At 43.1% G+C, this 27169-nt stretch overlaps 1 protein-coding gene across 1 annotated transcript in view; it reads right to left on the bottom strand.

Moving 5' to 3' along the window:
* Nucleotides 1-23481, bottom strand: part of IGF2BP3 (insulin like growth factor 2 mRNA binding protein 3) — a 68795-nt gene extending 45314 nt beyond the window's left edge. The window contains exons 1-2 of the mRNA XM_006088828.3: nt 23471-23481; nt 20452-20500 (exon numbers count right to left, since the gene is read on the bottom strand). Of these exons, the coding sequence (XP_006088890.1) occupies nt 20452-20500; nt 23471-23481 (60 nt within the window). The remainder of the gene's footprint in view (nt 1-20451; nt 20501-23470) is intronic.
* Nucleotides 23482-27169: the final 3688 nt, after the last annotated feature.

The raw sequence follows: 27169 nt of genomic DNA, 5'->3' as shown, positions 1-27169 counted from the left end.
GCAGATTTACGTACTTGCTATTATAACATTATCATCTGCTTTTCCCTGCATCTGTGGCCATTCCATGTTGGTAAATACAAATCTAGCACATTCATTTTAACTGCCACGTGGAATTCCACAGCACCAGCTATTAACCTGCTATCTTTTCTCCAGTTCCCTCTGTCACAGCAGCCCCCCAAACCTTGAACACTGAGCCTCCTGTGGTCCACCCCCACATGCCACAGGTCTTGGGAGAGTCCGGCAGTGAGCCAGGAGAGCAGTGACTGCCCAGGCCTCCTCTAGGCCTCAGCCCTAAACCAAAAATTCAAACACTAGGGAGGGAATCCTAGACGCAAACCCCGGTTTCACTTACTCACTTATTCCTTGTGCAGAAAGGCCGGGATTATCGCTCAACAGCTACAAATTACTAGAGGAAAGGGAGAGACAGCAGTACAAAAGCCTAACTACAATTCTAACATAATCCTGGGTAAAGGCACTGATTAAGAAGTAACTTATCCAAGTGAAGTGGAAAATATCCAAAGTAAGTGGCCCCCAAAAGTGGTAGCAGACTATCCCAGATGTTGGCGTTTTACCCTCGTTTAAAGTTTTAATTTTTTTAAAGAGAGATAGGAGGTGAGGGGGAGAGAAGGGGGGGGGGGGGAGAGAAAGAGAGACATTGATTTGTTGTCCACTTATTTATGCATTCATTGGTTGATTCTTATATGTGTCCTGACCAGGGATTGAACCCACAATCTCGGCATATTATAACGATGCTCTAATCAACTTAGCTACCTGCCCAGGGCTACAATTTACTTATTTTTAATATAAATAAAAACAGCTAGAGAAGGAAAAGAAAGGTGGGTTCCAAAGTCAGTATTGATAAGAATATTTCCCATAAAAATGACTCCTTCTGCCCTGACTGGTTTGGCTCAGTGGATAGAGCGTTGGCCTGTGGACTTAAGGGTCCCGGGTTCGATTCCAGTCGGGGGCATGTGCCTTGGTTGCGGGCACATCCCCGGTGGGGGGTGTGCGGGAGACAGCTGATCGATGCTTCTCTCTCATCGATGTTTCTAACTCTCTTTCCCTCTCCCTTCCTCTCTGTAAAAAATCAATAAAATATATATTTTTTTAAAAATGACTCCTTCAGATGTGCATTAGTGATTCTACTGGACTCTACGGAGCCTTATAATAAAATACCTGGAACTGATGAATGGGTGAACAATGTGACGTATTCATACACTGAAATATCACCTGGCCACACAAAGGAATGAAGTACATTCTACAATATGGATGCACCTTGAAAGTATTTCCATTTCTATGAAATGTCCACAATAAAGTAAATCCATAGAGACAGAAAGTAGATTCATGGTTGCTAGGGGGCGGAAAGAGGCTGGAAGACAGGAAGGGCAGTGACCGTTAACAGCTATTGGGTTACTTTTTGCATTAAAAAAAAAATGGTTCCAGAATTAGATAGAGGTAATGGTTCCTAACCCTGCGAATATACTAAAAAACACTAAATAAAAAAATGAGCCCGGCTGGTGTGGTTCAGTGGTTGAGCGTTGACCTATGAACCAGGAGGTCACGGTTCGATTCCTGGTCAGGGCACATGCCCAGGTTTCAGGCTCGATCCCTAGTGTGGTGTGTGCAGAAGGCAGCCGATCAATGATTCTCTCTCATCATTGATGTTTCTATCTCTCTCTCCCTCCCCCTCCCTCTGTGAAATCAATAAAAAATGTATATTTTTTAAAAAGTGATGCCAAGAAAATAAAGTTCTCCTCTTATTCTTAAGGCTCTCACTGGAGAAACAAGTGAACAACGGGCAGAGCCGAATGCGTGAATTGACTGGGGGCTGAACAAAGGAAGGAACGTTGCTTACCCCACCACGTCCCTGTAGCAGACCTGCATCCTGTTCCTACAAGGTCAGAGTTCTCGATGAGCGAGGCCTGGGGGCAAAAGTCAAGCAGACTCCCTCCGTCCATTGCTATTTGTTTCCCATGACAGACATGCATCTCATAAGAAGTTTAATTGGCTTGGGGTGTACAAATTACCACAATATTACCAAGCTACTGTCAAAAAACAGCCCAAACAAATGTCGTTAAGTTTTTCCTCATTCTAAATGTATTGCCCGGTAGGGCAGGAGGGTCTAGACGGCAAACCAGGATTTACCCAAACCCACCCATTGCTCTCAATCTCTGCAGTGTGTATCCAAGCTCAAGGCATTAGTGGAGCCCAGACACATATTTGCTGTACTTAAAACCTGCTAATTAAGTGCTTGAGTACAACTTCTGGTCCAAAATTCTATTTGGGAAGCTTCTTCCCAGATCCTACCCCTCAGATTGTAACATGATCCTGCTTCATGCTGTGTTAGCAAAGATCTGAGTTACCGATTTGGATAATTCCTATTCCTGATGCATTGGGCATGCTCAAGTAATTTAAAGGTTTAAAAAGCAACAAAGGTCCATCAAGAGTCAAGAAAAAGGTATAGTATGAGGAAGACAATTTTGTTAACTGCAAACTTTTTAGGAAACCAAGTCGATAGGAAAGCAAGTTCACCTCATGGACACTCTATTTCTTCATCTATTAAGTTCACCAGGGGTTTTAAAGATGTTGCAAAAAATAATAATTTTTAAAATCTCAATTTCTAATCTTCAAAGTACTCCTTCCATGCTGCTTTCCTCTGCAACGGCAGATTCCCAGAGACCTGTCTATAACTCCCCACTCCCACTACATGCGTGGAAACAGTATGCTTTTGTGGCTTCTACTTGGTCAATTCAAAACCTATCTCCACATCGCAAATCCATGTCTCTACTACTGCTCACAACTGAATCAAACTCTTACACGGATGTATCTGAGAGGCCAGCCCACAGCCAGCTCTCTACATCCTAGCAGCAGGAGTGGCGGAAGGGGGCGGTAGGGAGGCCTGGAGATTGGAGCACCAATTTCTAAGATGAGCTGTAAGATTTATAACCCAGTAATTTCCTCAAAAGAAGAAGTATAGAAAGGCTATTTCAAAATTAACGTTCAGCCATGAATACAACAAAAATCCACTACGCTATGTGGATTTTGAATTCAAAACCCTGGAGGTTCTCCATGGTTCTTGGGGGGAGAGGGGAATTCTGCAATTTAATATGGTTCAAGACTATTATCATGTATTGCTTTCCAACCTCATCTCTTATCCACTCCCAACTAATTCCTTATTAATCTCTTAGCTGTAAAATGGAACACATTTTAGGTCTTATGACACTAAGATTCAATCCCTGATCACTCCTGGTCTTGGTTAACTCCCTGCACTGGGTTGAATAGTATCCTCTAAAAATGCATGTCCACCCGTGTATGTGAAAGTGGCTCCAATCCAATGACTGGCATCCTTATAACAGGAGGGAAATACAGACACAGAGACACCAGGAGAACACAATGTGGCCACCCAGGCAGAGACTGGAGTGACGCATCCACAAACCAAGGAACACCAGAGATGCTGGCAACCACCAGAAGCTGGGAGAGAGGCTTGCCAGCACCGTGATTTCAGACTGCCAGCCTCCAGGATTGTGAGAGCGTGCAGTTCTGTTGTATTCATCCTCCCAATTTATAGGAATTTGTTATGGCAGTCCTAGGAAACCAACACACCTCACTTAGACTCCACAGTAAGCACTTGTATTCAACCCAGGGGCTTGTCCATTCATCCGTCTACATCAAAATTACACTCTTTACTGCACTGCTGTATCTAAAACAGCACACAATCACAGACCTTGGAAAACCAATATGGCCACACACATACGTACACACACAGTAATTAACCACCAAACACACTTTCGATTCTTCATGTACATTCACCCATTTAATCATCCAGACAACCGTCAAGCTATTAAACCTGTTTTCTGTGGGGAGCCGGCACGGCCATGGCATACTCAGCCCCAGGGCGCCTTATGTGCCATGCCAGCTCAGCCAAGGGTGATCCTGAGGGGGGGGGGGGGGGGGCCGGGGTGTGTGTTAAAGGATTTAAAAAAAACAAACAAAAAATGAAAGCTGGGTCTCGGGGGGACACTGCTCCTGATGAGGAGGACCAGCGCCAGCGCCACAAGCCGTGTCTTTTATTTTATAGCAGATGCCACGAGGCAAAGTAGGGGCGTGATCACGTTGTTTACAGCATTCTCTTGAGTTTCAACCTCACTCAACTACATGCACCCGAACTCTATCACACAGGCACGTGGGCTATGTGTTCGGACCATAGGTTCAAGCTTACAACCACAGCCGTTGGCTATGATTGTGCTGGGAGGGCCCTGCCCTCCAGCTGGGACTTGCACGTGGCAATGAGAGGACCCTGTCCTTTCATTAGTCCGAGGCTTGATCCTGGCCAAAACACCGTAACCGCGCCCCACAGTTTTCAAGATGCAACAACTGAGCTTCTGAGAGGAAAGGTCATTTGCCCAGTCAGACAGCAAGGACATGGGGAGTCAGGATCCAACCCCCCACACCCTCTAAAGCCAGTGCTCATTACACCACATCATGTATTTCTCAGAAGGTCACCATATTGAATGGAAAATGATTTTTAAAATCTCTTCATACCAACATGAAGGGCAGAAAGTCAATAAATGTCTTTAGTTGAAAATAATCTTCATACCAACTCTGGAAATCCATGTGGGTCCCCACAGACGCATACATCCCTACAGACACCTGCACATAAATGCTCACATCACCTTTATCTGTAGTCAAAGACTGGAAACAACCTAAATGTCCGTCCACAGATGAATAGATAAAATTGTGGTATATCCACATAATGGAATGCTACTCAGCTATAAAAAGGAATGAGCTATTGATTCACATAATATGGGTGGATAGTAAAAGTAATTATGGATGGTTTGGCTCAGTGGATAGCACAATGGCCTGGGGACTGAAGGGTCCCAGTTTCAATTCTAGTCAAGGGCACATGTCTGGGTTACGGGCTCGATCCCCAGTGGGGGGCATGCAGGAGGCAGTCGATCAATTATTCTCTCTCATCATTGATGTTTCTACCCTCTCTCCCTCTCTCTACCTTTCTGAAATATATATATATAATTTATAGTGAAAGAAACCAGAGCAGGGGTTGCTTGAGCGGAAGATAGTACGGACTACACAAGGGCACAAGTAAACTTTTAGGCAGTAACAGTTATGTTCATTTTTTTATTGTGTGGTGGTTTCACAGGTATACACTTATGTCAAAACATATCGAATCATACACTTTAAAAATGTGTAAATTATTGTATGTCAATCACCTATATATAAAAGCCTAAGTGACCATTATGACCAGACGACCAGCCGGTAGCTATCACGCTCACTGACCACCACGGGGCAGACGCAACACAGGAGCTGCCCCCTGGTGGTCAGTGCACTCCCACAGCCAACCTCCAATAGCCGGCCAACCTCCCATGGTCCCTCCACCCAGCCGGCTGGCCCCCGATTGACCCTGATAGCTGGCCAGGCCAACGGACCCCACTTGTGCACAAATTCGTGCACCGAGTCTCTAGTACAGTGGTTCTCAACCTTCCTAATGCTGCGACTCTTTAATACAGTTCCTCATGTTGTGGTGACCCCCAATTTCACTGTTACAAATTGAACATAATTAAAGCATAGTGATTAATCAGAAAAACAATATGTAATTATATATGTGTTTTTCGATGGTCTTAGGCGACCCCTGTGAAAGGGTCATTCGACCCCCAAAGGGGTCGCAACCCACAGGTTGAGAACCACTGCTCTAGTACCTCAATAAAGCAATTAAAAGAATATGGTTTAAGTTGTTATAAATCAGTAAGAAAATGAGAATGACTACCAACATTTGACTTGAGAAAAGGATTTCTAAGATTCAGGAGGGACAAAAAAAAAAAGCATTTCTATTTTAACCCCTAGAGTGCCAGGGAGCGCGATCGCGCTCCTCCGAGTCTTTTGCCAAAGGTGCCGGGAGCGCTATCACGCTCCTCCTGCAGTGTCCAGTTCTAAGTCTGCTTTTATTAGTGATGATGATATTGCTAAATATGTCAATTCTTGCTGTGAAGATGACGATTTTGTGGAAGATATTGAATATGTAACTTCATTTACTTGCGATTCATAATTTTTTTCCTAAACTGCTGTAAAATCAGCAAAAATGTGTTGGCAATTTTAGCATAGTTCCTAGGATATTGGTTGGCACTCAAAGGGTTAGAAGGTTAAAATGGACAGCACTCATTGCATTAAGATGGACAGTGGTCAGTTTCTTAGTGAGAATAGCCCAGCTCCTCAGCCCCTCAGTGGGTACTCAACAAGTTTCATCACCATGCTTAGAGTTAACCCACTTCAGCTTCCACGACCAAGAACTTGCTGTCACCCAGTCTCAGCATGTCTTCTGTCCCCAGGGTGGCCTTGCCCTTGGCCCACAGAAAGCCTGTGCCTGTCACCTCACCATGAATCACCCTGACCGGTCCAGTCCTTCATGTTAGTGCCAGGTAACACAGGTAACTTAGACGTCACACATGTCTTTAAACACGTAAATCAAATACTTTAACCTTTTAATACCGAACAGCTCATTCACCTGTAATGAATGACAGTCTCATGTCCAGAGAATGTGGGTGTCTAACCTTCCCTTCACTGAACAAACATCAGCAACTGTCAAGGAGAAGAAAGGCCCACACTGCGGTAAGCACAGTGCAGATGCGTACAGAACGTTAGTCAGCGTGTCCTCCTCTCAGACACAGAAACCAGGCCCCCGAGGGAAACAGCTGTGAGGGGTCCGGGAGTACCTCAGACAAGGCACAAGTGAGGGATCTGGATAAACAATGAACCCCTCAATGTGCTCTCTTCACATACTGGGAGGATTTGTAGATGTGAATGAGGTTGCAGACACTCTCAAGGGAGCAGTAGAGATGTATGGAAGTCAAATGGATAGGCTTTTTATAGATCATCCAGCCCAAGGAGACAAATAATAATCTTCTTGCATTCCAGCTGCAAACGATTGGTTGTGACTATCCAGAACGTGTTTAAGAAGGATTCCAAGGTGTAATCCAGGCTCAGTGGGAAAAGCTCTCTCTGGGAGAGTCCCTCCTGCTGTGGAAGGAAGGGGGCATGGCCCTCAAGTACCACACGTTTCCCACCACTGATCCTTGCGCAGTGGGCTGGGTCCTTCAGGGGCCAGTGTTATCACAGGGCACACAAACCCATACATGGTTCCGTGAATTTTGGTAAGCTGAACAATGAATCTTACCCATGTGTACACCATAATTATTTGGATGGATATATGGGTTGTTTGATTTTTTGAAAAATATATTTTATTGATTTTTTACAGAGAGGAAGGGAGAGGGATAGAGAGTGAGAAACATCAATGAGAGAGAAGCATCGATCAGCTGCCTCCTGCACACCCCCTACTGGGGATGTGCCCGCGACCAAGGTACATGCCCCTTGACCGGAATCGAACCTGGGACCCTTCAGTCCGCAGGCCAATGCTCTATCCACTGAGCCAAACTGGTTAGGGCTGGGTTGTTTGATTTTAAAAACTAATTGGTTATTGAGGGTCTAAAGGTTGGGAACCAGGGATCTAGTTGACACACCAAGGTCTTTTAGCCACAGAAAAGCCTACCCGACTAAAAAATAACTACTTCCCAAAAGGATGAAGCAACTCACCAAAGACAACTGACACGAACTTTTCTGAATATCCATAGGAGAAAATTAAAGCCAGGGGAAATGAAGGATTTAAAAATGAGTATGAAATCAGTAGTAAAGTTAAAACCCTAAAATACACTTTAAAGTAGAGGTGACCCATAACCTCTTTAACAGATGACCTGGACCCAGTCATAGAAGGTAACGAAAGCTCTATTATATAAAAGAAAGCTCTGTCTCTAGTAGCAGAGGAAAGCATCTGAGCAAGGTCCTCTTATTACACAAACATTAATTAAACAGTAAGTCGGGATAAAATCCCAGCATACAGAATCAAAGCTGTGTCTGATGAAAGACTTGCCCGTGTTTAGTTAAGCAAGAAACTAACACGATTAGGTCATGTCTTTTATGGGGGGGAAAATGATGAAGATTATATGAAATCAGAAATATTTGTTCAGCTGGGAAATTTCAAGCAGGGTTCAACAATCCTGGAATATTGGAAGTGCACAGAGCATGCTCTGGGTTGATGGACATCAGATTTGCTGAGAAAGGAGAACATGGAGGTAATGATGGGTATAAATCAGGCTTAGCATTAATCCATCCTGATGAGGCGGCGTCTTGGGCGTGGCCTGCCCAATAATAAGTACCCAGGTTTCCCCACAGGTCACAGAAGAAGCAACTGCAGGTCCCCTGTTGAAGGTGTTCCACCATCAGCATCACCAACATGAACTGCTGGAAACATCTTATGATCCAGGACATTTCCTGCCTTATGAAAAGAATTCTCTTCAATCACTAAGAGTCTCACAGTACGTAAAACATCGCTGGAAGTCTTCTGAAAGTAAGGTTACAAAGGCCACTGCTTCCCTGTGGCTTTGCATGGAGAAAGGGCAGTGTATTTTAAGTATATAACAATAAAGAGAAATAAAAAACAATCCGAGCCCTAACCGGTTTGGCTCAGTGGATAAAGCGTCGGCCTGCAGACTGAAGAGTCCTAAGTTCGATTCCAGTCAAGGGCATGTACCTTGGTTGCGGGCACATCCCCAGTAGGGGGTGTGCAGGAGGCAGCTGATGGATGTTTCTCTCTCATCGATGTTTCTAACTCTCTATCCCCCTCCCTTCCTCTCTGTAAAAAATCAATAAAATATATTTAAAAAATAAAAAAAACAATCTGAGTTACTCCTCTTAAACTACATTGCAAATTTCTCTCACGGAATACAAAAGCATCCCTAATAGTGAGGGCAGTTAGGTTCACTCCCATCACTAACAATACGTTTTATAAAAAGGAATATTTATGAACGACAAAGGAGGGGATAAAACATTTGAGCGTTTGGCTAGGGAGAATAGGAGTGAAATCTCCCAAGAGAAAGACTTTTCCAGAAACATACCTTCACTCTGGGTGACTCGAGAGAGGAAGGGCGGGCGAGATGAGGAGGCCACACAGTGACAAGGTAGTTCACGGTGGAGATGAAGCATTTAGAACTTTTTATGGCAGACTGACAGGAGTTTTATAGCCACTAAATCCAATCATAAAAATCAGGGCTTGACTTTTTAACTGACTTTACAATTTTATTTTTCTAATAATTTCTGTATTTCATACAAAGTCAGTGATTGATTGGCAGTCTTAAAAAATCGGGTCTTCCCACCTAGCTGGGGAAGGGACGACTTAGAGAAGTAATTCTCAATGGAGAAAACGTCACCGCTCAGGGAGTGGTGGCAGAACTCGCGGCTCGTTTGGGTGGAGAAGGGGCTTCACTGATACCTGGTAGGCAGAGGCCAGGTGAGTCGCATCCTGAAGTGTATGGGACAGTCTCACACGATGAAGAGATGCCCCATGTCCTGCACAGTTCTCGAAAGCCCTTGACATTCACATCCACATAAAGCCCATTTATCTGAGCCTATAACCTAACCAAGTGTTTATTGTTCAGTTTTAATTTAATTGTTCAATTTGGAAGACATATTCTATCTTCCAAAACTGCAACTATCATGTAGCCCTTGCCAGGCAGTTCAGTTGGTTAGTGTCGCCCTAATACACCAAGGTTACAGGTTCGATCCCCAGTTACGGCACATATAAGAAGCAACCAATAAACGCATAAATAAGTGGAACAACAAACCAATGTTTCTCTCTCTCCCTCTCTCTTCTCTCCTCTCTCTCAAATCAATGAATCAAAGTTTTTTTAAAGAATACACTTGTATTTCAGTCTCCTGATCCCCACAGGACAACACTACTCTGAGTCACCCGTATGTCACACCTGTGTATTAGCATCAATACTGGTTCACTGAGGGTTATTCTACACATGGTACAAGCACTTAATTACTTCATCATGCCTTAAGCTCTGGTCATGCCCAAGTATTTATGTTTTGAAATATTTCCTTTTATTTCTCCCTTCTGGTATTACTAGGACATTATACTGAATTTTAAATTATATATGTAAGTGGGCTATATTTTCTGTGAGTTTCACTTCAGGATTATAATTGAAACATTAGAAAATATTTGTTTAAAAGAGGTGCAGGTCTGAGGGTTGAAAAATACAAGTCTATTTAAATATCAAAGTGTTCATTATTGGTCAAACATAGGGAAAAATTACAGCATCCTATATAATAAAAGGGTAATATGCAAATTGACCAAACGAGGAGGAATGACCGGTTGCTATGACGTGCACTGACCACCAGGGGGCAGACGCTCAACATATAGGAGCTGCCCCCTGGTGGTCAGTGTGCTCCCACAGGGGAAGCGCTGTCAGCCAGAAGCTGGGCTCATGGCTGGCGAGCACAGCAGCGGTGGCAGGAGCCTCTCCCGCCTCCGTGGCAGTGCTAAGGATGTCTGACTGCTGGCTTAGGCCTGTCAGACATTCCCCAAGGGCTCCTGGACTACTAAAGGGTGCAGGCTGGGCTGAGGGACATCCTCCCCCCCCCCCCCCCACACACACAGTGCACAAATGTCGTGCACCGGTCCTCTAGCATCTAAATAAAACACATCGATGAGCTTGATGTTCAGCAAGAGACTCGCAGGGTATACTGGAGGCCATTCTTATTTTTAGATAAGAGACGACAGAACGACATACAGTTACATACTATGGTGGCTAAGAAAGGGGGCTTTAGGTCAGATTGCCCCGAAGTGGGGACAGCACTATTTCCTTCCTACATCTAGGGTTGGCTGGAAAAATTTAATGACTGTCTTTCTCATGCTCAGGGTTCCCCACATGTCTGCTGTTGAAGTTGATCTAAAACTTAAAGGCACGGTAGTAAAGTAAAAAGGGAAATGAGAGCTAGGAATGCAACAGTAAGCACAAAAACACGGGAAAATGGGCAATCAAATATAGACCTTGCTTGGGGGGTGGGGGGGAAAGGTCTGAAAAAGCAATTCGTTACCATCAACCCGACTAAGCTAATTAAACAATTTCAATCCTTTTGACGTACACGGAGGAGGGGAGACACAAAACACTAGAGCAAGAAGAAATCCTGCAAGATGAACACAGAGATCTCTATCTGGGCTTGGCCGTGTTCTGAAAAGCATCACATTGATTCTCAGTTCAACCAATGCTCACTGAACACTTCCTTTTGTCTCCCAGACAAGAACCAATTGATAATTGAGGAACCCAGTGTATGTGCACTACGTCAGTGTATGTGTACTACACATACATCTAGGAAAAACCACAGAAAATTACAGCCTTTCTCGTCCCCACGTGGGAAAAAACTCTAAATAGTAAGGTTATGTTTTGGGTAAGACAAAGTAGGCCATTTAGCAATGCAAAAACACAAAGGGGGAAATGTTCTGAGTGCTGAGGCAACCCTGCTCTCTGGTTGCTGATCCTAAAATTAGAAACAGAATTAAGAGTGCCCTGCCATTCCCAAACAGTGTACTGTTCTAACACCCTGCCTGGGACTTCTCCCTCCGCCTCGTCAACCCTGAAAATTTGGTTAATATCAGAGGTAGGAAGCAGTAGGAAACGAGCAACAGGTGAAGGTTTTTATCCACATAAACATGAAACATCTCTCTTGAGCATTGCCTTCACGTCTCTAGAGCTGAATCGCATGCATGCCTGGAGAGGGCAGGCAAGCTCTGGGCGCCCTTCCCCACGCCTTATCCTATGCATCTCTTCCATTTGGCTGTGCCGGAGTCGTATCCTTTATAATAAGTTGGGAATAGTAAGTAAAGCAAAGCATTTTCCTTAGTGCTGTGAACCAGCCTAGTGAATTATCAACAGGCGGAGGGAGGAATTATTGGGCTCTCCAAATTTGTAATCAGCCAGGTAGAAATGTGAGTAGACTAGACATCCCATTGCACCAGGCATCTGGGCCGGGGGTGGGGGAGGGGTGGGGGAGGGGGGGGGGGGGGGGCAGTTTTGTGAGATGGAATTCTTAACCTAGGGAGTCTGACACTAAATCCAATAGTGTCAGAACTGAGTTGAACTGTAGGACACACAGCTGATGTTGAAGAGTTGAAGTGGTAAAAAAACACCACCAAAGATATTGGGGGGCGGGGGGGTGTTGGATGGAAAAGCTGAAAGGATTAAGAACTACAAATAATTAGTCACAAAACAGTCCCAGGGATGTAAAGTACAGCATAGGGAATATAGTCAATAATATTATAATAACTATGTACAGGGCCAGATGGGGACTTGTAATATTGGGGGGACCACTTTATAAAGTACATGATTGTCTAACTGCTATGCTATACACCTGAAACTAATTCAAATAATACTGAATGTAAACTGTAATTGAAAAATAAAATAACCAAAAAAAAGATATCTGGTGTCAGAAGTGTTGTAAGTAAAAAATGATACAGATCGATGTTCAACAAAAGTCTTACTTCAGACTTAGGGTACCCCTTGGCACATAAAACAGCAAGAGTTCTGAGGGCTCCTATGAGTTTAGAACATAAAGATCTGTCATTCCCATGCAGAAAAAGATTACAGCTTTTAAATAGACTTTTTAAGTTACTTATTTGGCTGTTTGGCCATGGAACAATAAAGTTTGGATAACTGTTACCTTATTTCCCACCCCCAAATAGTAAACTTCCTTTCCTGTAAATCTCCGTTATGGAATCACACTTATCCTAAGCAGTACAGCACAGGTATCATGTACAAAGTTCTGCCTGGCCCTGGCTGGTGTGGTTCAGTTGGTGGAGCAACGTCCTGTGCACCGAAAGGTCGCCGGTTTGATTCCAGGTCAGGGCACATGCCCAGGTTGTGGGCTCGATCCTCAGTGTGGGGCGTGCAGGAGGCAGCGGATCAATGACTCTCATCACTGATATTTCTATCTCTCTCTCTCCCCCTCCCTTCCTATCTGAAACCAATCCTCCTATATAATAAAGAGGTAATATGCAAATCGTTATCACGCCATCACGCTGTAACGGCTCAGACACTCCACACTGAGGAGAGAGGAATGGGGACCAGCCAGACTGTGGCCCGGGAGAGGGACAAGCCGCACGCCCCGCAGTCCTGGGAGCCAGCTACTGTGCCTGCGCCTGCAGCCCAGGGGAGGGACAAGCCACCCGCCCCGTGGTCCCGGGCGCCTGTGGCTGAGGCCCAGGCGAAGCCACTCACCCACGGTCCCCTGCAGCTGCGGCTGGCCCAGGTCCTGGGTGCCTGCAACCAGTCAGAGGGAGGGAAGCCTGGGTCCCAGGTGCAGGGTGAGGCAGAGGGAGTTAGGGGCGATCAGGCAGGCAGGCGAGGGGTTAGGGGCGATCAGGCAGGCAGGCGAGGGGTTAGGAGCCAGCGGTCCCAGATTGCGAGAGTCAGTCGGACATCCCCCAAAGGGTCCCAGGTTGGAGAGGGTGCAGGCCGAGCTTAGGGTCCTCCCCACCCCCGTGCACGAATTTCATGCACTGGGCCTCTAGCATGTATGTGTGTATGTATGTGTGTGTGTGTGTGTGTGTGTGTGTGTATTTTTTTTTAAATGAGTTCATTCTAATGGCCCCTAACCCAATATAACTGGTGTCCTAATAAAAAGAAGACATTTAGACATGCACATACAGAATGCCACATGAAGATTGGAGTAACACTGCCACATGCCAAGCACTATCAGAAGAGAGTGACCTTGAATAGATCCTCCCTCACGGCCCCCAGAAGGAACCACATGCATCAACACCTTGCTATCAGACTTCAAGCCTCCAGGACTGTGAGATAAAAAGTTCCTGTTGGCCCTGGTCGGTGGTTCAGTTGGTTAGAGGGTCATCCTGATACGCCACAGTTGCAGTTCCATCCCTGGTCGAGGCACATGCAAGAATCAACCAATGGCCCTGGCTGGTGTGCTCAGTGGTTTGAGTGTCGGCCTGCACACCAAAGGGTCTCGGGTCCGATTCTCAGTCAAGACCACATACCTGGGTTGCAGGTTCAATCCTCAAACCCAGTCAGGGCTCAGGTGAGAGGCAACCAATCAATGTGTCTCTCTCACATCAATGTTTCTCTCTCTCTCAAATTAATTTTTAAATAAAGTTCGTCATGTAAGCCACCCACTTTGTGGTATTTTGTTATAGTAGCCCAAGCAAACTGATACAGAGATGTTATCTTTTAGACACACACACTGAAGTATTTACTAAATAAGTAATATGTCTAGGGTTTGCCTCAAAATCATCTGGCAAAGGGTGAAGAGGGTAGTTATAAACAAGACTGCCTGACCACATATTAACAATGGTTGAAACTCTGTCATTATATTAGCCCATTTTGTTTAAGCTTTAGATTTTTATAATAGGTTTACTAATAAAGGGCGTGAAGACCATGAAATGACCATCTCAAAAGAACTATGGAGTATAGGACAGGAGTCCAGGCATCTCAGTGCCAGAGCGCGGTGAACACGGGGAGGTGGCAGCTCGGGAGCAGAACACTTGCCTCGTCTACCACTCAGATGCAGGCCAGAGGGAAACGCTGGTGTTCCCCCACACCTTTCAGCAGGTCATTTCTAATGAGGCAAAGTCTCACCCATCCCAGAGCAATGATACAGAAAGAACTCTATTGACCATAGTTCTCTAAAAGGGAGAGTTTACCAAAAACTTCCCCAAATAATCTGTCCACGTCCATTCATCACTCATAACCACACAGTTCCTCCAGACCTGGGAAGGATCCAGTTTCTACTGGGTTCACTGTCAAACTTTAAATGGCATGTTGAAAGCAAATAAATGATAATTACAAGAAATAAGAAATAGGAACTGCCTTTGGTGGGGGGGGCGGGGGGGGGGCAGAGTTTTCGGTTTGAGTAACCTAAGAACAGAAACTGTACCACTTTCCAGCTGCGTGACCCTGGACAAGTTATTTGACCTTTCTGTACCTCAGTTGCCTCATCTGTAAAGTGGGGACCTGGGACTGTTGTAAAGATAAAATGGGCTAATCCAGCACCTACCACATAAGTGCTTACTAAATGTCAGCAATTTATGGGCCAGTGCTCAGTCAGGCCCTGGTGAAGACAGTCACCTATCTGCACCAATTATCTCCTTAAATTGCCTGTTACATTCCTTCAAAATTATGTGGTCAAGATCAACTACCTCTAACAACTGTTTGCTCAAATTCATTGATGTCACAGTGATTTTCAGAGTCCCGAAACACCTCCCCTGAGGATTCCTGGGAGCCAGACAGGGAACCACTAGGCCAGATGCTATCCTACCTTTGAATAGCTCTGCCTTTATCTATCTCCACACACCAGGCTTCAGCCATACCATCTCCTTTGAAGAAAAAAGTTTGAAAAGCATCCACCCAAAACACCCTACTTATCAGCCACTGCTTTTATTTCCAGCTCCAAGATGTCCTATTGCAGAAGGCAACCTTTAAATGGGTTATTTCTAATATTCAACATCAATGCCTCTGGTGACTTCTTGTTCAGGTCGTGGTTAATGTCAACCCTGCTGTCCCTACCGATGTCTTTTTCTGTGGGGCCGAGTTAAAGTGCCTCGTATTGTTAGCTTTACATTGTCATTTATACTCAACCGCTCTGGTCTCACCCAACTTCTGTTCGGCAGTAATTCACATACTCATCCTGGGCCAAACAGCATCTGACCAGAGTGTCCAACAGGAACCGGCATGGGGAAGACGAAAATGTGACAGCTCCTTCCCTTACAGACGTCGACATCCACGAAAGACTTCACCTAACAGATTCCACAGCCCTTGCCTACATCTCTTGAACTGGAAGTCATTGCGCCTCTCCCTAAAGTTCAAGACAGTCTTCTCATTCTCAGCACACGTTCATTCACCCCGTGTTACTAGGAGGGCAATCCTTGACTCTTCCATACTAACTGTTATTGTCTTGTCTTCCCCCAGACTAGATCGCATGGCATCCTACCTTCTTGCTTCCTTCCTTCTTTCTTTCTAAATAAAAACTCGCTTGGTTTCCCTTCTGCCAAAGCCTCTCTTAATGACGCTGCTATTTCTACTTCCTGGTGCTGCCAGGGAGCTCCCCGATCATTAATCTCTCTTACTATATTCAGAGCACATATGGAAAGAAAATAATAGGCTTCACTGAGATGTACCAGCTTTAAGAAGCTGCTGTTAATCTTTGGGAAATTTCTGACCTCTACCACTTACCCTCATTAAGCTTTCTTCTAAGTGTAATGTAGATCATATCGTTTCTCCATTATAAGTACTTGCCTCATCTCACAAGAAAACAGCCATTTTCTGAGGTTTCCACCTTATTTATTCGAATGCCTCTTTAGTATGTTCTGAAATGTGGGCATCTTTCTAAAGCTTTAGCCCTTCTTCCAAAGACGGGACATGCCAGACCTGAATGTAACTGACAGGAGGTTCTGGGGCTCCTCCCTACCACCTCTCACCATTAATGTGACCCTCCCCACCAGCAAGTGACAAAGGAATAACCTTCCTGTCATCATGAAGGAAGGCAAGGGTTTTCTAACATTCCCTACCCCCTAGAAAGCCAACGTCTCCAAACTGGTTACTAGGAGCGGGGCTCAAACTACCAGGCGAACCCCTAAATGAAGTGTTCTGTTAGGGCAATCCTTCGGCCTTACAAAAGAAGAGCCTTTTAAGATTTCCTTAAGATCTAGTTACTTCCAAAAACTGCTTCAAGCTCACATAAAAGCACCAAGAAAAACCTTTAAAAGAAATCATTAAGGTAACTCTGCTCTGAGAAAAACAAAAACCAAAAACCACTATTTTATGCTGCAATTCCCAACTTGTAGCCTTGGTGTTTTATTTTTAGTATACTAGTTACTCGCCTTCCACGTCAAGAATAGAGACCACCCTAGCTGGGTTGGCTCAGTGGATAGAGCGCCGGCGCCTGGATTAAACAGTCCCAGGTTCTATTCCAGTCAAGGGGATGTACCTGGGCTACAGGTTCAATCTCTAGCCCTGGTCAGGATGGATGTGGGAGGCAACCAATCGATGTGTCTCTCTCACACAGATGCTTCTCTCTCTCAGTCTCTCCCCGTCTCTTCCACTCTCTCTAAAAATCAATGGGAAAATATCCTCGGGTGAGGATTAACAACAACAAAAAAAGAACCAGAGACCAACTCATGAATGTCAGAAGGCTGGATGCAACTGGAGGATGCTTTAGTTCTGAAGAACCAACGCCCCTACGCCCCCCTCCTCCCCTGTGCTTAACCCAGAAGGCAGCTTCCGTTCCTGTAGTCAGTCACCCCAGACCACACACGTGGCCGAAACTGTCCGAAATGCAGAAACCTCCGGGAGTCTCCTCCCAAGACACTCATCTTCCCAGCTCCCCTCTCCAGAGAAACTGGCTCTCCAGGCCTCGAGGTAAAGCCAACACACACTCTCAACTTTCCACCAGGATTGTGAGTCTGAAGTTTGTACTCCTCGTAAGCGTTTGTCAGACCACACAGTCAAACCTTTGCCTCAGAAAATGTAGCGGCTCCAGGCATGAGCACATCCGGGCCCTGCCAGCTTGCAGAGCCTCCCAATGCGGACGCCCGGCTCCGAGGCTCGGACTGTTGGACACGCAGTCACCGCTCCAGACACACCATCCGACCTTGACCGCCTGACCCCACCATGAGAGCTGGCCGGCCCTTCACTCTGACACTTCATGTACGTAACTAACGGCGCTCACATGTCTCTCAGAGAGGGTGCCCCTTTCAACATTTGTGAGTGCTTACTAGGAATTTTGATTATTTGGATGAGAGAGCAGGACTCAGATAGTAAGATTAGGGGAAAGCTCCCTCAAAGAAGTCCTTTCCAGCCCGACGTGGCTCAGTGGTTGAGCGATAACCTAAGAACCAGGAGGTCACGGTTCGATTCCCGGTCAGGATGAAAGTGAATCCAGTCAAACCTCTATTTTTTAGAGGATTACACCTGAGTCTATGTAGTTCCTATTGCATCAAATCAGGAGGCACATAATGTACAGTCTTTCTGCTTTCAGCGATTCTAAGAGTAATCAGTGGATTCGAAGTCTATTCTCTCTAATATTACGGAGTCTGGACCTATTAGTGCAAAACCACCACTGTCGAAAATAAGGCCTTGGCACGAAACAGCCAGCACCCCCAGTGTGTACAGGTAAAAGTCATACAAAGTGACTCGTCTCAAAAAGGAAATAACAGATGGTGTTCATTCGCATCTTCAAGGAAAGGAAACCTCACACCACCTTATCCTACATTAATTTTTTTTTTTTTTTTGGTTAATCCTAACCCTAGGATATTTTTTTCCATAGATTTTTTTTAAATATATTTTATTGATTTTTTACAGAGAGGAAGGGAGAGGGATAGAGAGTTAGAAACATCGATCAGCTGCCTCCTGCACACTCCCCACTGGGGATGTGCCTGCAACCAAGGTACATGCCCTTGACCGGAATCGAACCCGGGACCCTTCAGTCCGCAGGCCGACACTCTACCCACTGAGCCAAACCAGTCAGGCAGATTTTTTTTTTAGAGAGAGAGTGGAAGGAAGGCGGGGGGGGAGGGGGGAGAGAGAGAGAAACATTGATGTGATAGAAACACATGGATTGGTTGCCTCCCAAACACCCCACACACACACACCGGGACTGGGATTGAACCTACAATCTAGATCCCTGCACATGCCTATGCTCTAACCATTGAGCGGTGCCAGCCAGGGCAACCCCTCAGTAAATTTTGTTGTTGATCAATATTTCAAACAATCACTTAAAAAATTTTAAAGAGGTAAAAGTCAAGAGTTTCAAAGTCTAGTTCCAAACTTTTTACCATTCAGTATGTGTTCTTACTCAGTTATTTGTGTGCCCTTATTTGCCCATCTGAAAATGGAAATGTCACCAACTTGACCATACCTAAAGCAGCGGTCGCCAACCTTTCACACCTCACGGACCACCAGTGGTCCACGGGCCACCGGTTGGCGACCGCTGCCTTAAAGAACTATGGATGAAGGTAAAATAAAATATAAAAGTCAGATATGGCAGCCCTGACCAGGTAGCTCAGCGTCATCTCAACAGGCCAAGGTTGTGGGTTCAATCCCAAGTCAGGACATATACAAGAATCAACCAATGAATGCATAAATAAGTGGAACAACAAATAAATGTGTGTGTTTCTCTCTCAAAATCAATAAATAAAAAATTTTTTAAAGTTAAATATGGCAAATAAAGATTTAGTCTCATGAATGAGGTTAAATTTTATCCAAAATAAGAATTTAGTAAACTACAAGCTTGAAAAACCACCAAAAGTACAATAAACTAAATGCTTGAGAAGCTACTGCAATCTAAATTTGAAGAGATACTATAAAAGAATTAAAACGAAATTGCCACTTGCCTGTATCCGATATACTACTATACTAATAATTCACTTGCTTAAAATTGGCTGCAACAATTTGACTATTTCACTGAAAGCTACAATACACAAGCAGAAAAATCATATTTAACATGGATCATGTTGAAACAAAGCAATCAAACCACAACACTTGATTTGGGGACGCATCCTCCAAGCTATTCAATTCCTCAAATAAGTGTTCATCTAAAACAGAAAAATGCATTGAGCTTAACCTTATTTATACTGTTTCCATCTACAAAAGTATACTTTTTATGCATTATATAACTTGAAAAACACTCAAGCATATACCAAAGAACTAACTCCTCCTATAAAGATTAAACTCAATGAATAATATTGTTCTGGGTATAAATGCTGTATAAAATATTCTGAGCATAAATGAGTTGTTACCAATCGGGACCCTGGAAAATCAGACTTCTGACCAACTTCCCTCAACTCACCACCAAAGAAACCTTTTAACCATACTTTGCATTTTGATGAAGGTTCTGGTTTAGTGACTCATCAACTGTCATCTTAGAAGACAAACATGAAACTTACAAAGCTAGTTACTCTTGATTTTTATATTAAAAATACACAAGAGCTAAGCAACTTCCCTTACACTGCCTCTCCAAGTTAGGTTTTAAGAACTTTCAGGTTCCATCATCTGGAAGAGTCAACAGATATTTTCTTTTATCTCTTCAACCACTGGTATTTCAAATTCTCACCATAACATCATTCTTATGCTTTGAAAATTGCTGACACAGACAAATCAATTGTGCTAAATATTTAGTTTCTGTTATGCCCGACCACTACAGTGCCACCATCTGAGCAAAAGGAAGCAGAGTAACATTTTAAAGTAAAGCCTCAGTAGCAGGTATTTTTCTTTTAAAACAAATTTGCCAAGGAGGGAACTTCATATTTAAATATGTACAATTGGCAAACTCACCAGAAAGACCTCAAATAAAAAGATTCCGTTGGGATGAGACTGAATGAAGGGGATTACCCAAGAAGCTATTTCAACTTTTTTATAAGTATCTCAAAGAGCAATTTTTAAAAGATACAGAAGAAAAGCCCACACAACAAGACACAAACCGTAAGAGAGAAAAACTGTGTGTTCTAGCACAAGAGGTGGGGGAAGGAGAAAAAACTTTGGAAAAACCAACAACGGGCTTAGATATTGAAATCTTAATTTTAAATATAGAAATTCTTACCTCCCACTGTAAGTGAGGCGGGATATTTCGTATCTGAAGTTTCCGAATCCTGCAGAAGAATTTAAAAAAAATTTTTTTAAAAAGAAGAACACATATAAAAGCAAAAGACATTAATAGCCAACATGGGTGTTTAAAAATGACTTAAATTATTAATTCTTTATTAACTAAAAACCCATATATAGTAAGAAAATGCAGCCCCAGAAGGAAAAAAGAGACGAAGTTGGTCACGGGGGGGGGGGGGGGGGACCCCGAGACCATGGGGAGATCCCGCGCATTAAATTGTTAGGGCTCATTTTTAAAGCCTCTAAAACTGGCAGAGACAATGTTTGAAACACATTTCATCTGACGACTATATTCTCAGTTTAAACCCTTCAGCCTCAAATTAAGCATTGCAGGACGCAAAGCCTTAGAGCAGAATGTTCTTCATGTGAGATTGCAGCCAAGGGGTGCAATTAAAAGACAGAATTCGGGGAACGTGGATGAGCGGTGGAGGGTGGCTATATGTTTATTTTCACTATCCCCTGAAATTTAGCGCCTCTTTTCAATCATAAATGATAGCATTAAACCACAGTAGAAGTACACTGCTTGCAATTTGACATCAACATAAATCCGTTCTTTATATATTACAGTAAGTTGTTGCAGATCTTTAAATATCATCTACACTCATTACTGTGAAATTTAGATGTGTTGCTAGAACTTGTTACTTATGTTAAGGAGCACATGTTACTATGAGTTTTAAGATTTTGCTAACTTTATTTCAAAGTAATCTATTTCCTCATAATTCTATGTATTTTATTTTATGCATTTAAAAACATCCTAAGAGGTCCATACATTTCAGGCTACCAAAGGAATCTACGGTAGAAAAACATTAAAAAAAAACAAAAAACCCACCTTAGTTCAATGCCCACATATGTAAACATGCATATATAGTATACTACGTATAATAATATCTATGACACACACACCCACATTCTTTTTTCAACACTGTCAGAGAGAGGAAGAGGAGGAGAGGGACAATAATCATATGAGATTTTAGCACAGATGCCACACACCAATCATAGCTATTTTTATTTAAAAAAACCCAGCCGGCATGGCTCCGTGGTTGAGCATGGACCTATGAACCAGGAGGTTCAGGGCACATCCGTCGGTTGCTGGCTTGATGGGGATGGGGATAGGGGGTCATGCAAGAGGCAGCCAATCAGTGATTCTCTCTCATCTATGTCTCTCTCCCTCTCCCTTCCTCTCAGAAATCAATAAAAATATATTTTAAAAAAAATAGACTAGCAGTTAGGTTTGACATCTCAAGTGAAATAAATTACAGTGGGGCCATGACTTACGAGTTTAATTCGTTCCGTGACGGAGCTCGTAACTCAAATTACTCGTATGTCAAATCTTTAAGTGAACGAGTGAGACACGTGATGCTGGGCTGATGTTGTGGTGTTCACTGTGACGTTCGCTGTGCCAACTAGCGGTGGGGTATCTGAAGCTGGCTCGTAACCTGAATTTTAGCTCTCAACTCAAAGCAAAAAATCGGCCGAGAGACAGCTCGTATCTCGAAAAACTCGTTAGTCAGGACACTCGTAAGTCAAGGCCCCACTGTACTTAACTTCTAGAATTAGAAACACATTAGTTTTCCTTTCCAGGTCAAATAATCCACTTATTTTGAAGTACCACAGTAAAACACCAGATTAGACAAGATTCATAGCCTAGTCTTTTGTCCCTTCTACTTCCCCCAAAGCATGAGAACAAATGCTGCCAGAGGTACTGCCTATCCCTTAGGAAACCCTAAAGAATGTGTATATTCTGTTTGTAATCATAAAGTGGATAGTAAGACGCATTCTTACATTATTTTTGAGACAATAAAACAAAGTGCAGTCACCAGGAGCAACATACCAAAGAGATAGTGAGAGTGTTGATATAAGAAGAGAAAAAAAGATTTTAACCTCCACCCAGTCTCAATTTACATATGAAATGCTAGTGTGAGATTTGCCTTTTTTAAAAAAAACTCATCTGCTAATCATAGTAAAAGCTGCAGGATGTGTACTATAGCTCTGTTTTTGTATAAGGTTTTATATTTTCTACAAAAGCCTTAATACACAGATTTCAAAACTGCTATATATTGCTTTAGTTAGCAGAAAAGTTACTCATATTGTATAAATATTTACCCTGGGTAACCAAGGAAGGAAGAATTACTACAGATATGCAAATACTAATCTGTTTAATCAAACATCTGACCCAGTAAGAATTAGCAGCACAATCTTGAGAAACTAAGCATTTATTACCATTGGACTCATTCTTCTGGTATATAATACCAAAACTTTTTTCCAAAAGTACACATGTAAATGTACATACGGAGTTCTGGTCAACTAGCAGGTAATTATTCATATTATAAGAACAAATATCCACTTCACAGGACTCCCAATAAACCTTTATATAGAATACTACGTTGTGTATATCATTAACCATGTTTCCCAATGCAATCTTCAAAATGTACATCCAGCATCAACCCGTGCACCTGGAGGTCACCAGTTTGATTCCCAATCAGGGCACGTACCCAGGTTTCAGGCTTGATCCCCAGTGGGTGGGGGTGGGAGGCGTGCAGGAGGCAGCCTATCAATGATTCTCTCTTAGCATTAATGTTTTTATTCCTCTCTCATTCTCCCTTCCTCTCTGAAATCAATACAAATATATATATTTTAAAAACATTATCATCTGCTTCCCATGTGAGCTTTTAGAGTTGTTTTATCTAGGTTTGATTCCAAATACTTAAGAGTTGGTAGAATTGATATTGGCATTTGTTTCTATTCTATGGTGACCAAAGCACTGAAGTTCAATTTAACTATCAGCAAAATTAAGTTCTACACACCAGCGTAGTAGAAATAGCACACACACTCCGTAAGAGCAGGGTGTTGGGCTGTATTCAGAGCCTAGAGCAGTGCTTGGCACCTGGGAGGCACTCACTCAGTAATTATATTAAATTGTGTTATAATATACAGAAGGAAAAGAAAATAGGACTCACCGATCCGCCATCCAGAAACAACTAACATTTCCAATGATTTCCTTAAAAATATAAGGGGAGTGCCCTGGCCAGTGGGACTCGGTTGGGTGAGCGACCTCAGGGCACTGAGGGCTTGGCTTGCCAGGTCGATTCCAGGTCGGGGCACATGCCCAATCCCTGGTCAAGGTGCGTGCAGGAGGCAACAGATCTATGTTTCTCTCTAACATCAGTGTTTCTTTCTCTCTCTCTCTCTCTTTCCCTCTATCTATCTCTATCTCTATCTCTATCTCCTTCTCTCTCACTCTCTCTTCCTCCCTGCCTCTTGCTCTAAAATCAATTTTAAATAAAAATTAAAAATTACAAGGGGGGTGAGAACTACCACACTTAAGTCTGAGAGCAAACATCATAAAAAAATATTTAATTACTGTGTTATTTTAAAAAAGAACCCCAACACAATCTATTTATAAGTTAACCATATTGAATTTAAGAGCTTTCCCCCAGAGAAAAAATTAGGTAAAGTTTGTTTAACATGTGGGCTTGAAATATTAGTTACCATGAAAATTCAATACTAGTTATTTATTAAAAGCAATTTAAATTACAGGATAACGAGCCAACAGAAAAGCTCACGCAGGCTCCAAAGGGCGTCTTCAAGATCTGTAGTCATCAGTGAACTGGTTTAAGTTAACTTCAGAGCAGTTTTCACAGTGACACCACACTCGACAAGCTAATACAACCGACCACCCTATGCCCATACCAGCTTCCATGATCAAGTATGATCACCGGATCTTCGTTAGTATGCTTACACCTGTACCAGCAAGTCTCACGGCCATGCTGAAGTACACCAGTAAATAGCTATAAAAAATAAGGACCTTTTGGGTTTAAACTTCACTACAACACCGTTGTTGCTCCTCAAAAGTAACAAAAATTCCTTGATACCAGACATCCATTCTGTTTACTTCCAACTGCCTATAACTATCTTTTTACAGTTGGTTTGTTCATGTCAAGATCCCGCCAAGAGGCACACGTGTAGAGCTGATGTCTCTTTAGGTCTACTTGATACAAGAGTTTTCCTTCACTGCTCTCATGCCATTTATTTGGTGGTCTAGGCCATAAATCCTGTACAATTATTCATTCTGGATTTTATTCACTGCATCCTCTATCATAATTGTTTTACTATGTTGTATATTTCTTATATCACAAAGCTTAAAACATCTATGAACCCACCTCACCAAATAGAGTAAGACAGCTGAAGTTACCCATTCTACTGCCTCCCAGAATGTAACCATCACCCCCAACTTGTCGTTCTCATGCCTTTTTAAAAAAATATATTTTATTGATTTTAGAGAGGAAGGGAAAGGGAGAGAGACAGAAACATCAATGATGAGAGAGAATCATTGATTGGCTGCCTCCTGCACGCCCCACACTGGGGATCGAGCCCACAACCCAGGCATGTGCCCTTGGCCGGAATCGAACCTGGGACCCCCCTCAGTCCGCAGGCCGATGCTCCATCCATTGAGCCAAACCAGCTAGGGCTCTCATGCCTTTTATTTCTAAGTATTTAGTATCTCTTAAAACAACACTAAGTATACAAAATACTAATATCAGTCCTTAAAGATGACCAAAACTTCACACTAAAAATCTAGTCAGTGTTCAAACAGCCACAATTTATTTTTAAAAAAAAAATTGTTTTTACAATTGTTTCTTCAATCAGTACCCAAGGAAGGTCCACACATTATACTTGGTTGATTATGACACTAGTCTCAATCTATACATTTCCCTTTTTTTCTTACCACCTACTTGGAGGTAAAAATTCCCAAATCTATCATTTGTCCTGCCTGGATTTTGCTAATTTAAACCCCCATGATGGTGTTTAATATGTTCCTCTGTGCCCCACACAAGCGGTAATTAAATCTGAAGACTCAATTTGGTTTTTGCTGCTGCTGTTTGGTTAAGAGAGTCAATAATACGTCACAGGGGGTGTGTCGTACTCCATGAGGAGATCATGGGGAGATCCATTTATCTCTGGTTGCCTTCCTAAAATGTTGCAATCCCTAATGATCACTGCCTAAACCAGTGATGGCGAACCTATGACACGCGTGTCAGAGGTGACATGCGAACTCATTTTTTTGGTTGATTTTTCTTTTTTAAATGGCATTTAAATATATAAAATAAATATCAAAAATATAATCTTTGTTTTACTATGGTTGCAAATATCAAAAAATTTCTATATGTGACACGGCACCAGAGTTAAGTTAGGGTTTTTCAAAATGCTGACACACCGAGCTCAAAAGGTTCACCATCACTAGCCTAAACACATTATTCCATTCAAAGCTGAAAAGTGGTGTCTTCTGTGATTAGGCTGAAGTTCTTCCATAAAGAACAACCTCCCTTATCAAATATTTGGACACCCGGGAGCACAGTACGTACAGTGAAGGCACGATAAGTACTGGATTCCTCCACCTCTGCAGCTGTTTTGTGCCCCCTCTCCCACACCCTCACACACTCACCTCTGATTTCACCCGCACACACTGAAGCTGTCTGCCTCCTTCCCCCTAAGCATCCATCTTTCCTTTTTACTTCAGGGCTTCTCCAAAGTGTCAGAAGAGTTCGTGAGCAGCCAGCCCAGAAGCACCTGAGAGTTGAAACCTTTAAAACAACCTGCAATTTACAGGCTGGGGGGTGGGAGCCAGTAGATAAATGCCCAGGCTACCAGCAGGGAGGCATTCTGCACTTTTCTCTAAGGCCCCACCCATTTCCTTGTGGCCAATCAGTCAAGTACCCTTCACTGGCTTTTCCTCATTCCTTTTCACTTTCCCTATTCCTCACTTTTGCTCTTGGAAATCATCTCCAAAATAAATCAGCTTCATGCAAGTCCTCATCTCAATCTCTTCTTTCAAGAGCTCAAAGACATCATTATTGTCAAAATTTTCAGTTGGTGCTCTGGCATTGTGCAAAGCTGACCAAATGTTTATTTTTTTCAGAATCATTATAAATTCATGGATTCATAGAGATTCTGTATGTATCAATCCATTGCATTCATTCTTTCTGAAGCTCAAACTGCCCTGTCTTTGTCAGTGGAAGCCTCTTCACGTTGGTTTCTGCATCTTTTGGCATGACTCTAGTAAGCTCTGGGAGCTCTATTGCTTTCTGTTCTGACTTGATAAATCCAGGTTCAACTTGTACACTTCTTGCCCCCATCTGCAATCAGCCTTGGTCCCCCTCCCTTTTTTTTTTTTTTTTTTTTTTTTTTTTTCAGAGAGAGGAAGGGAGAGGGAGAGAGGGATAGAAACATCAATGATAAGAGGGAATCATTGATCGGCTGCCTCCTGCAGGCCCCCCTACTGGGGATTGAGCCCACAACCAGGCATATGCCCTGACAGGGAATCAAACCGTGACCTCCTAATTCATGGGTCGATGCTCAACCACAGAACCACACAGGCCAGGCGCAATGGTCCCTTTTAAATCAGAAATAATACATAGAGACACAATCTGGTCACTAAGGTGCTCACTGTTGTTGGGTTGGTCATTGCTCTGAGATCAGAGCTAGAAAATATACATTATGTTTGAAAGAGAAATAAACCATGTGTTCATAACGATATTTCCAATTCACATTTTAGATTCCTAGTTTTTTGCCAAAAGTCTTTGGTAGTTGCATCTTTTCTTCTACTGTAAAGTTTGACAACAGTTTAAACAAGAATATAAACAAGAAATGCTTTATGT

The sequence above is a fragment of the Myotis lucifugus genome, unplaced genomic scaffold (genome assembly GCF_000147115.1).
Source record: "Myotis lucifugus unplaced genomic scaffold, Myoluc2.0 scaffold_52, whole genome shotgun sequence".
Lineage (NCBI taxonomy): Eukaryota > Metazoa > Chordata > Mammalia > Chiroptera > Vespertilionidae > Myotis > Myotis lucifugus.
Note: the sequence above shows the minus strand (reverse complement) of the source record. Positions and strands in the feature narration are given on the sequence as shown.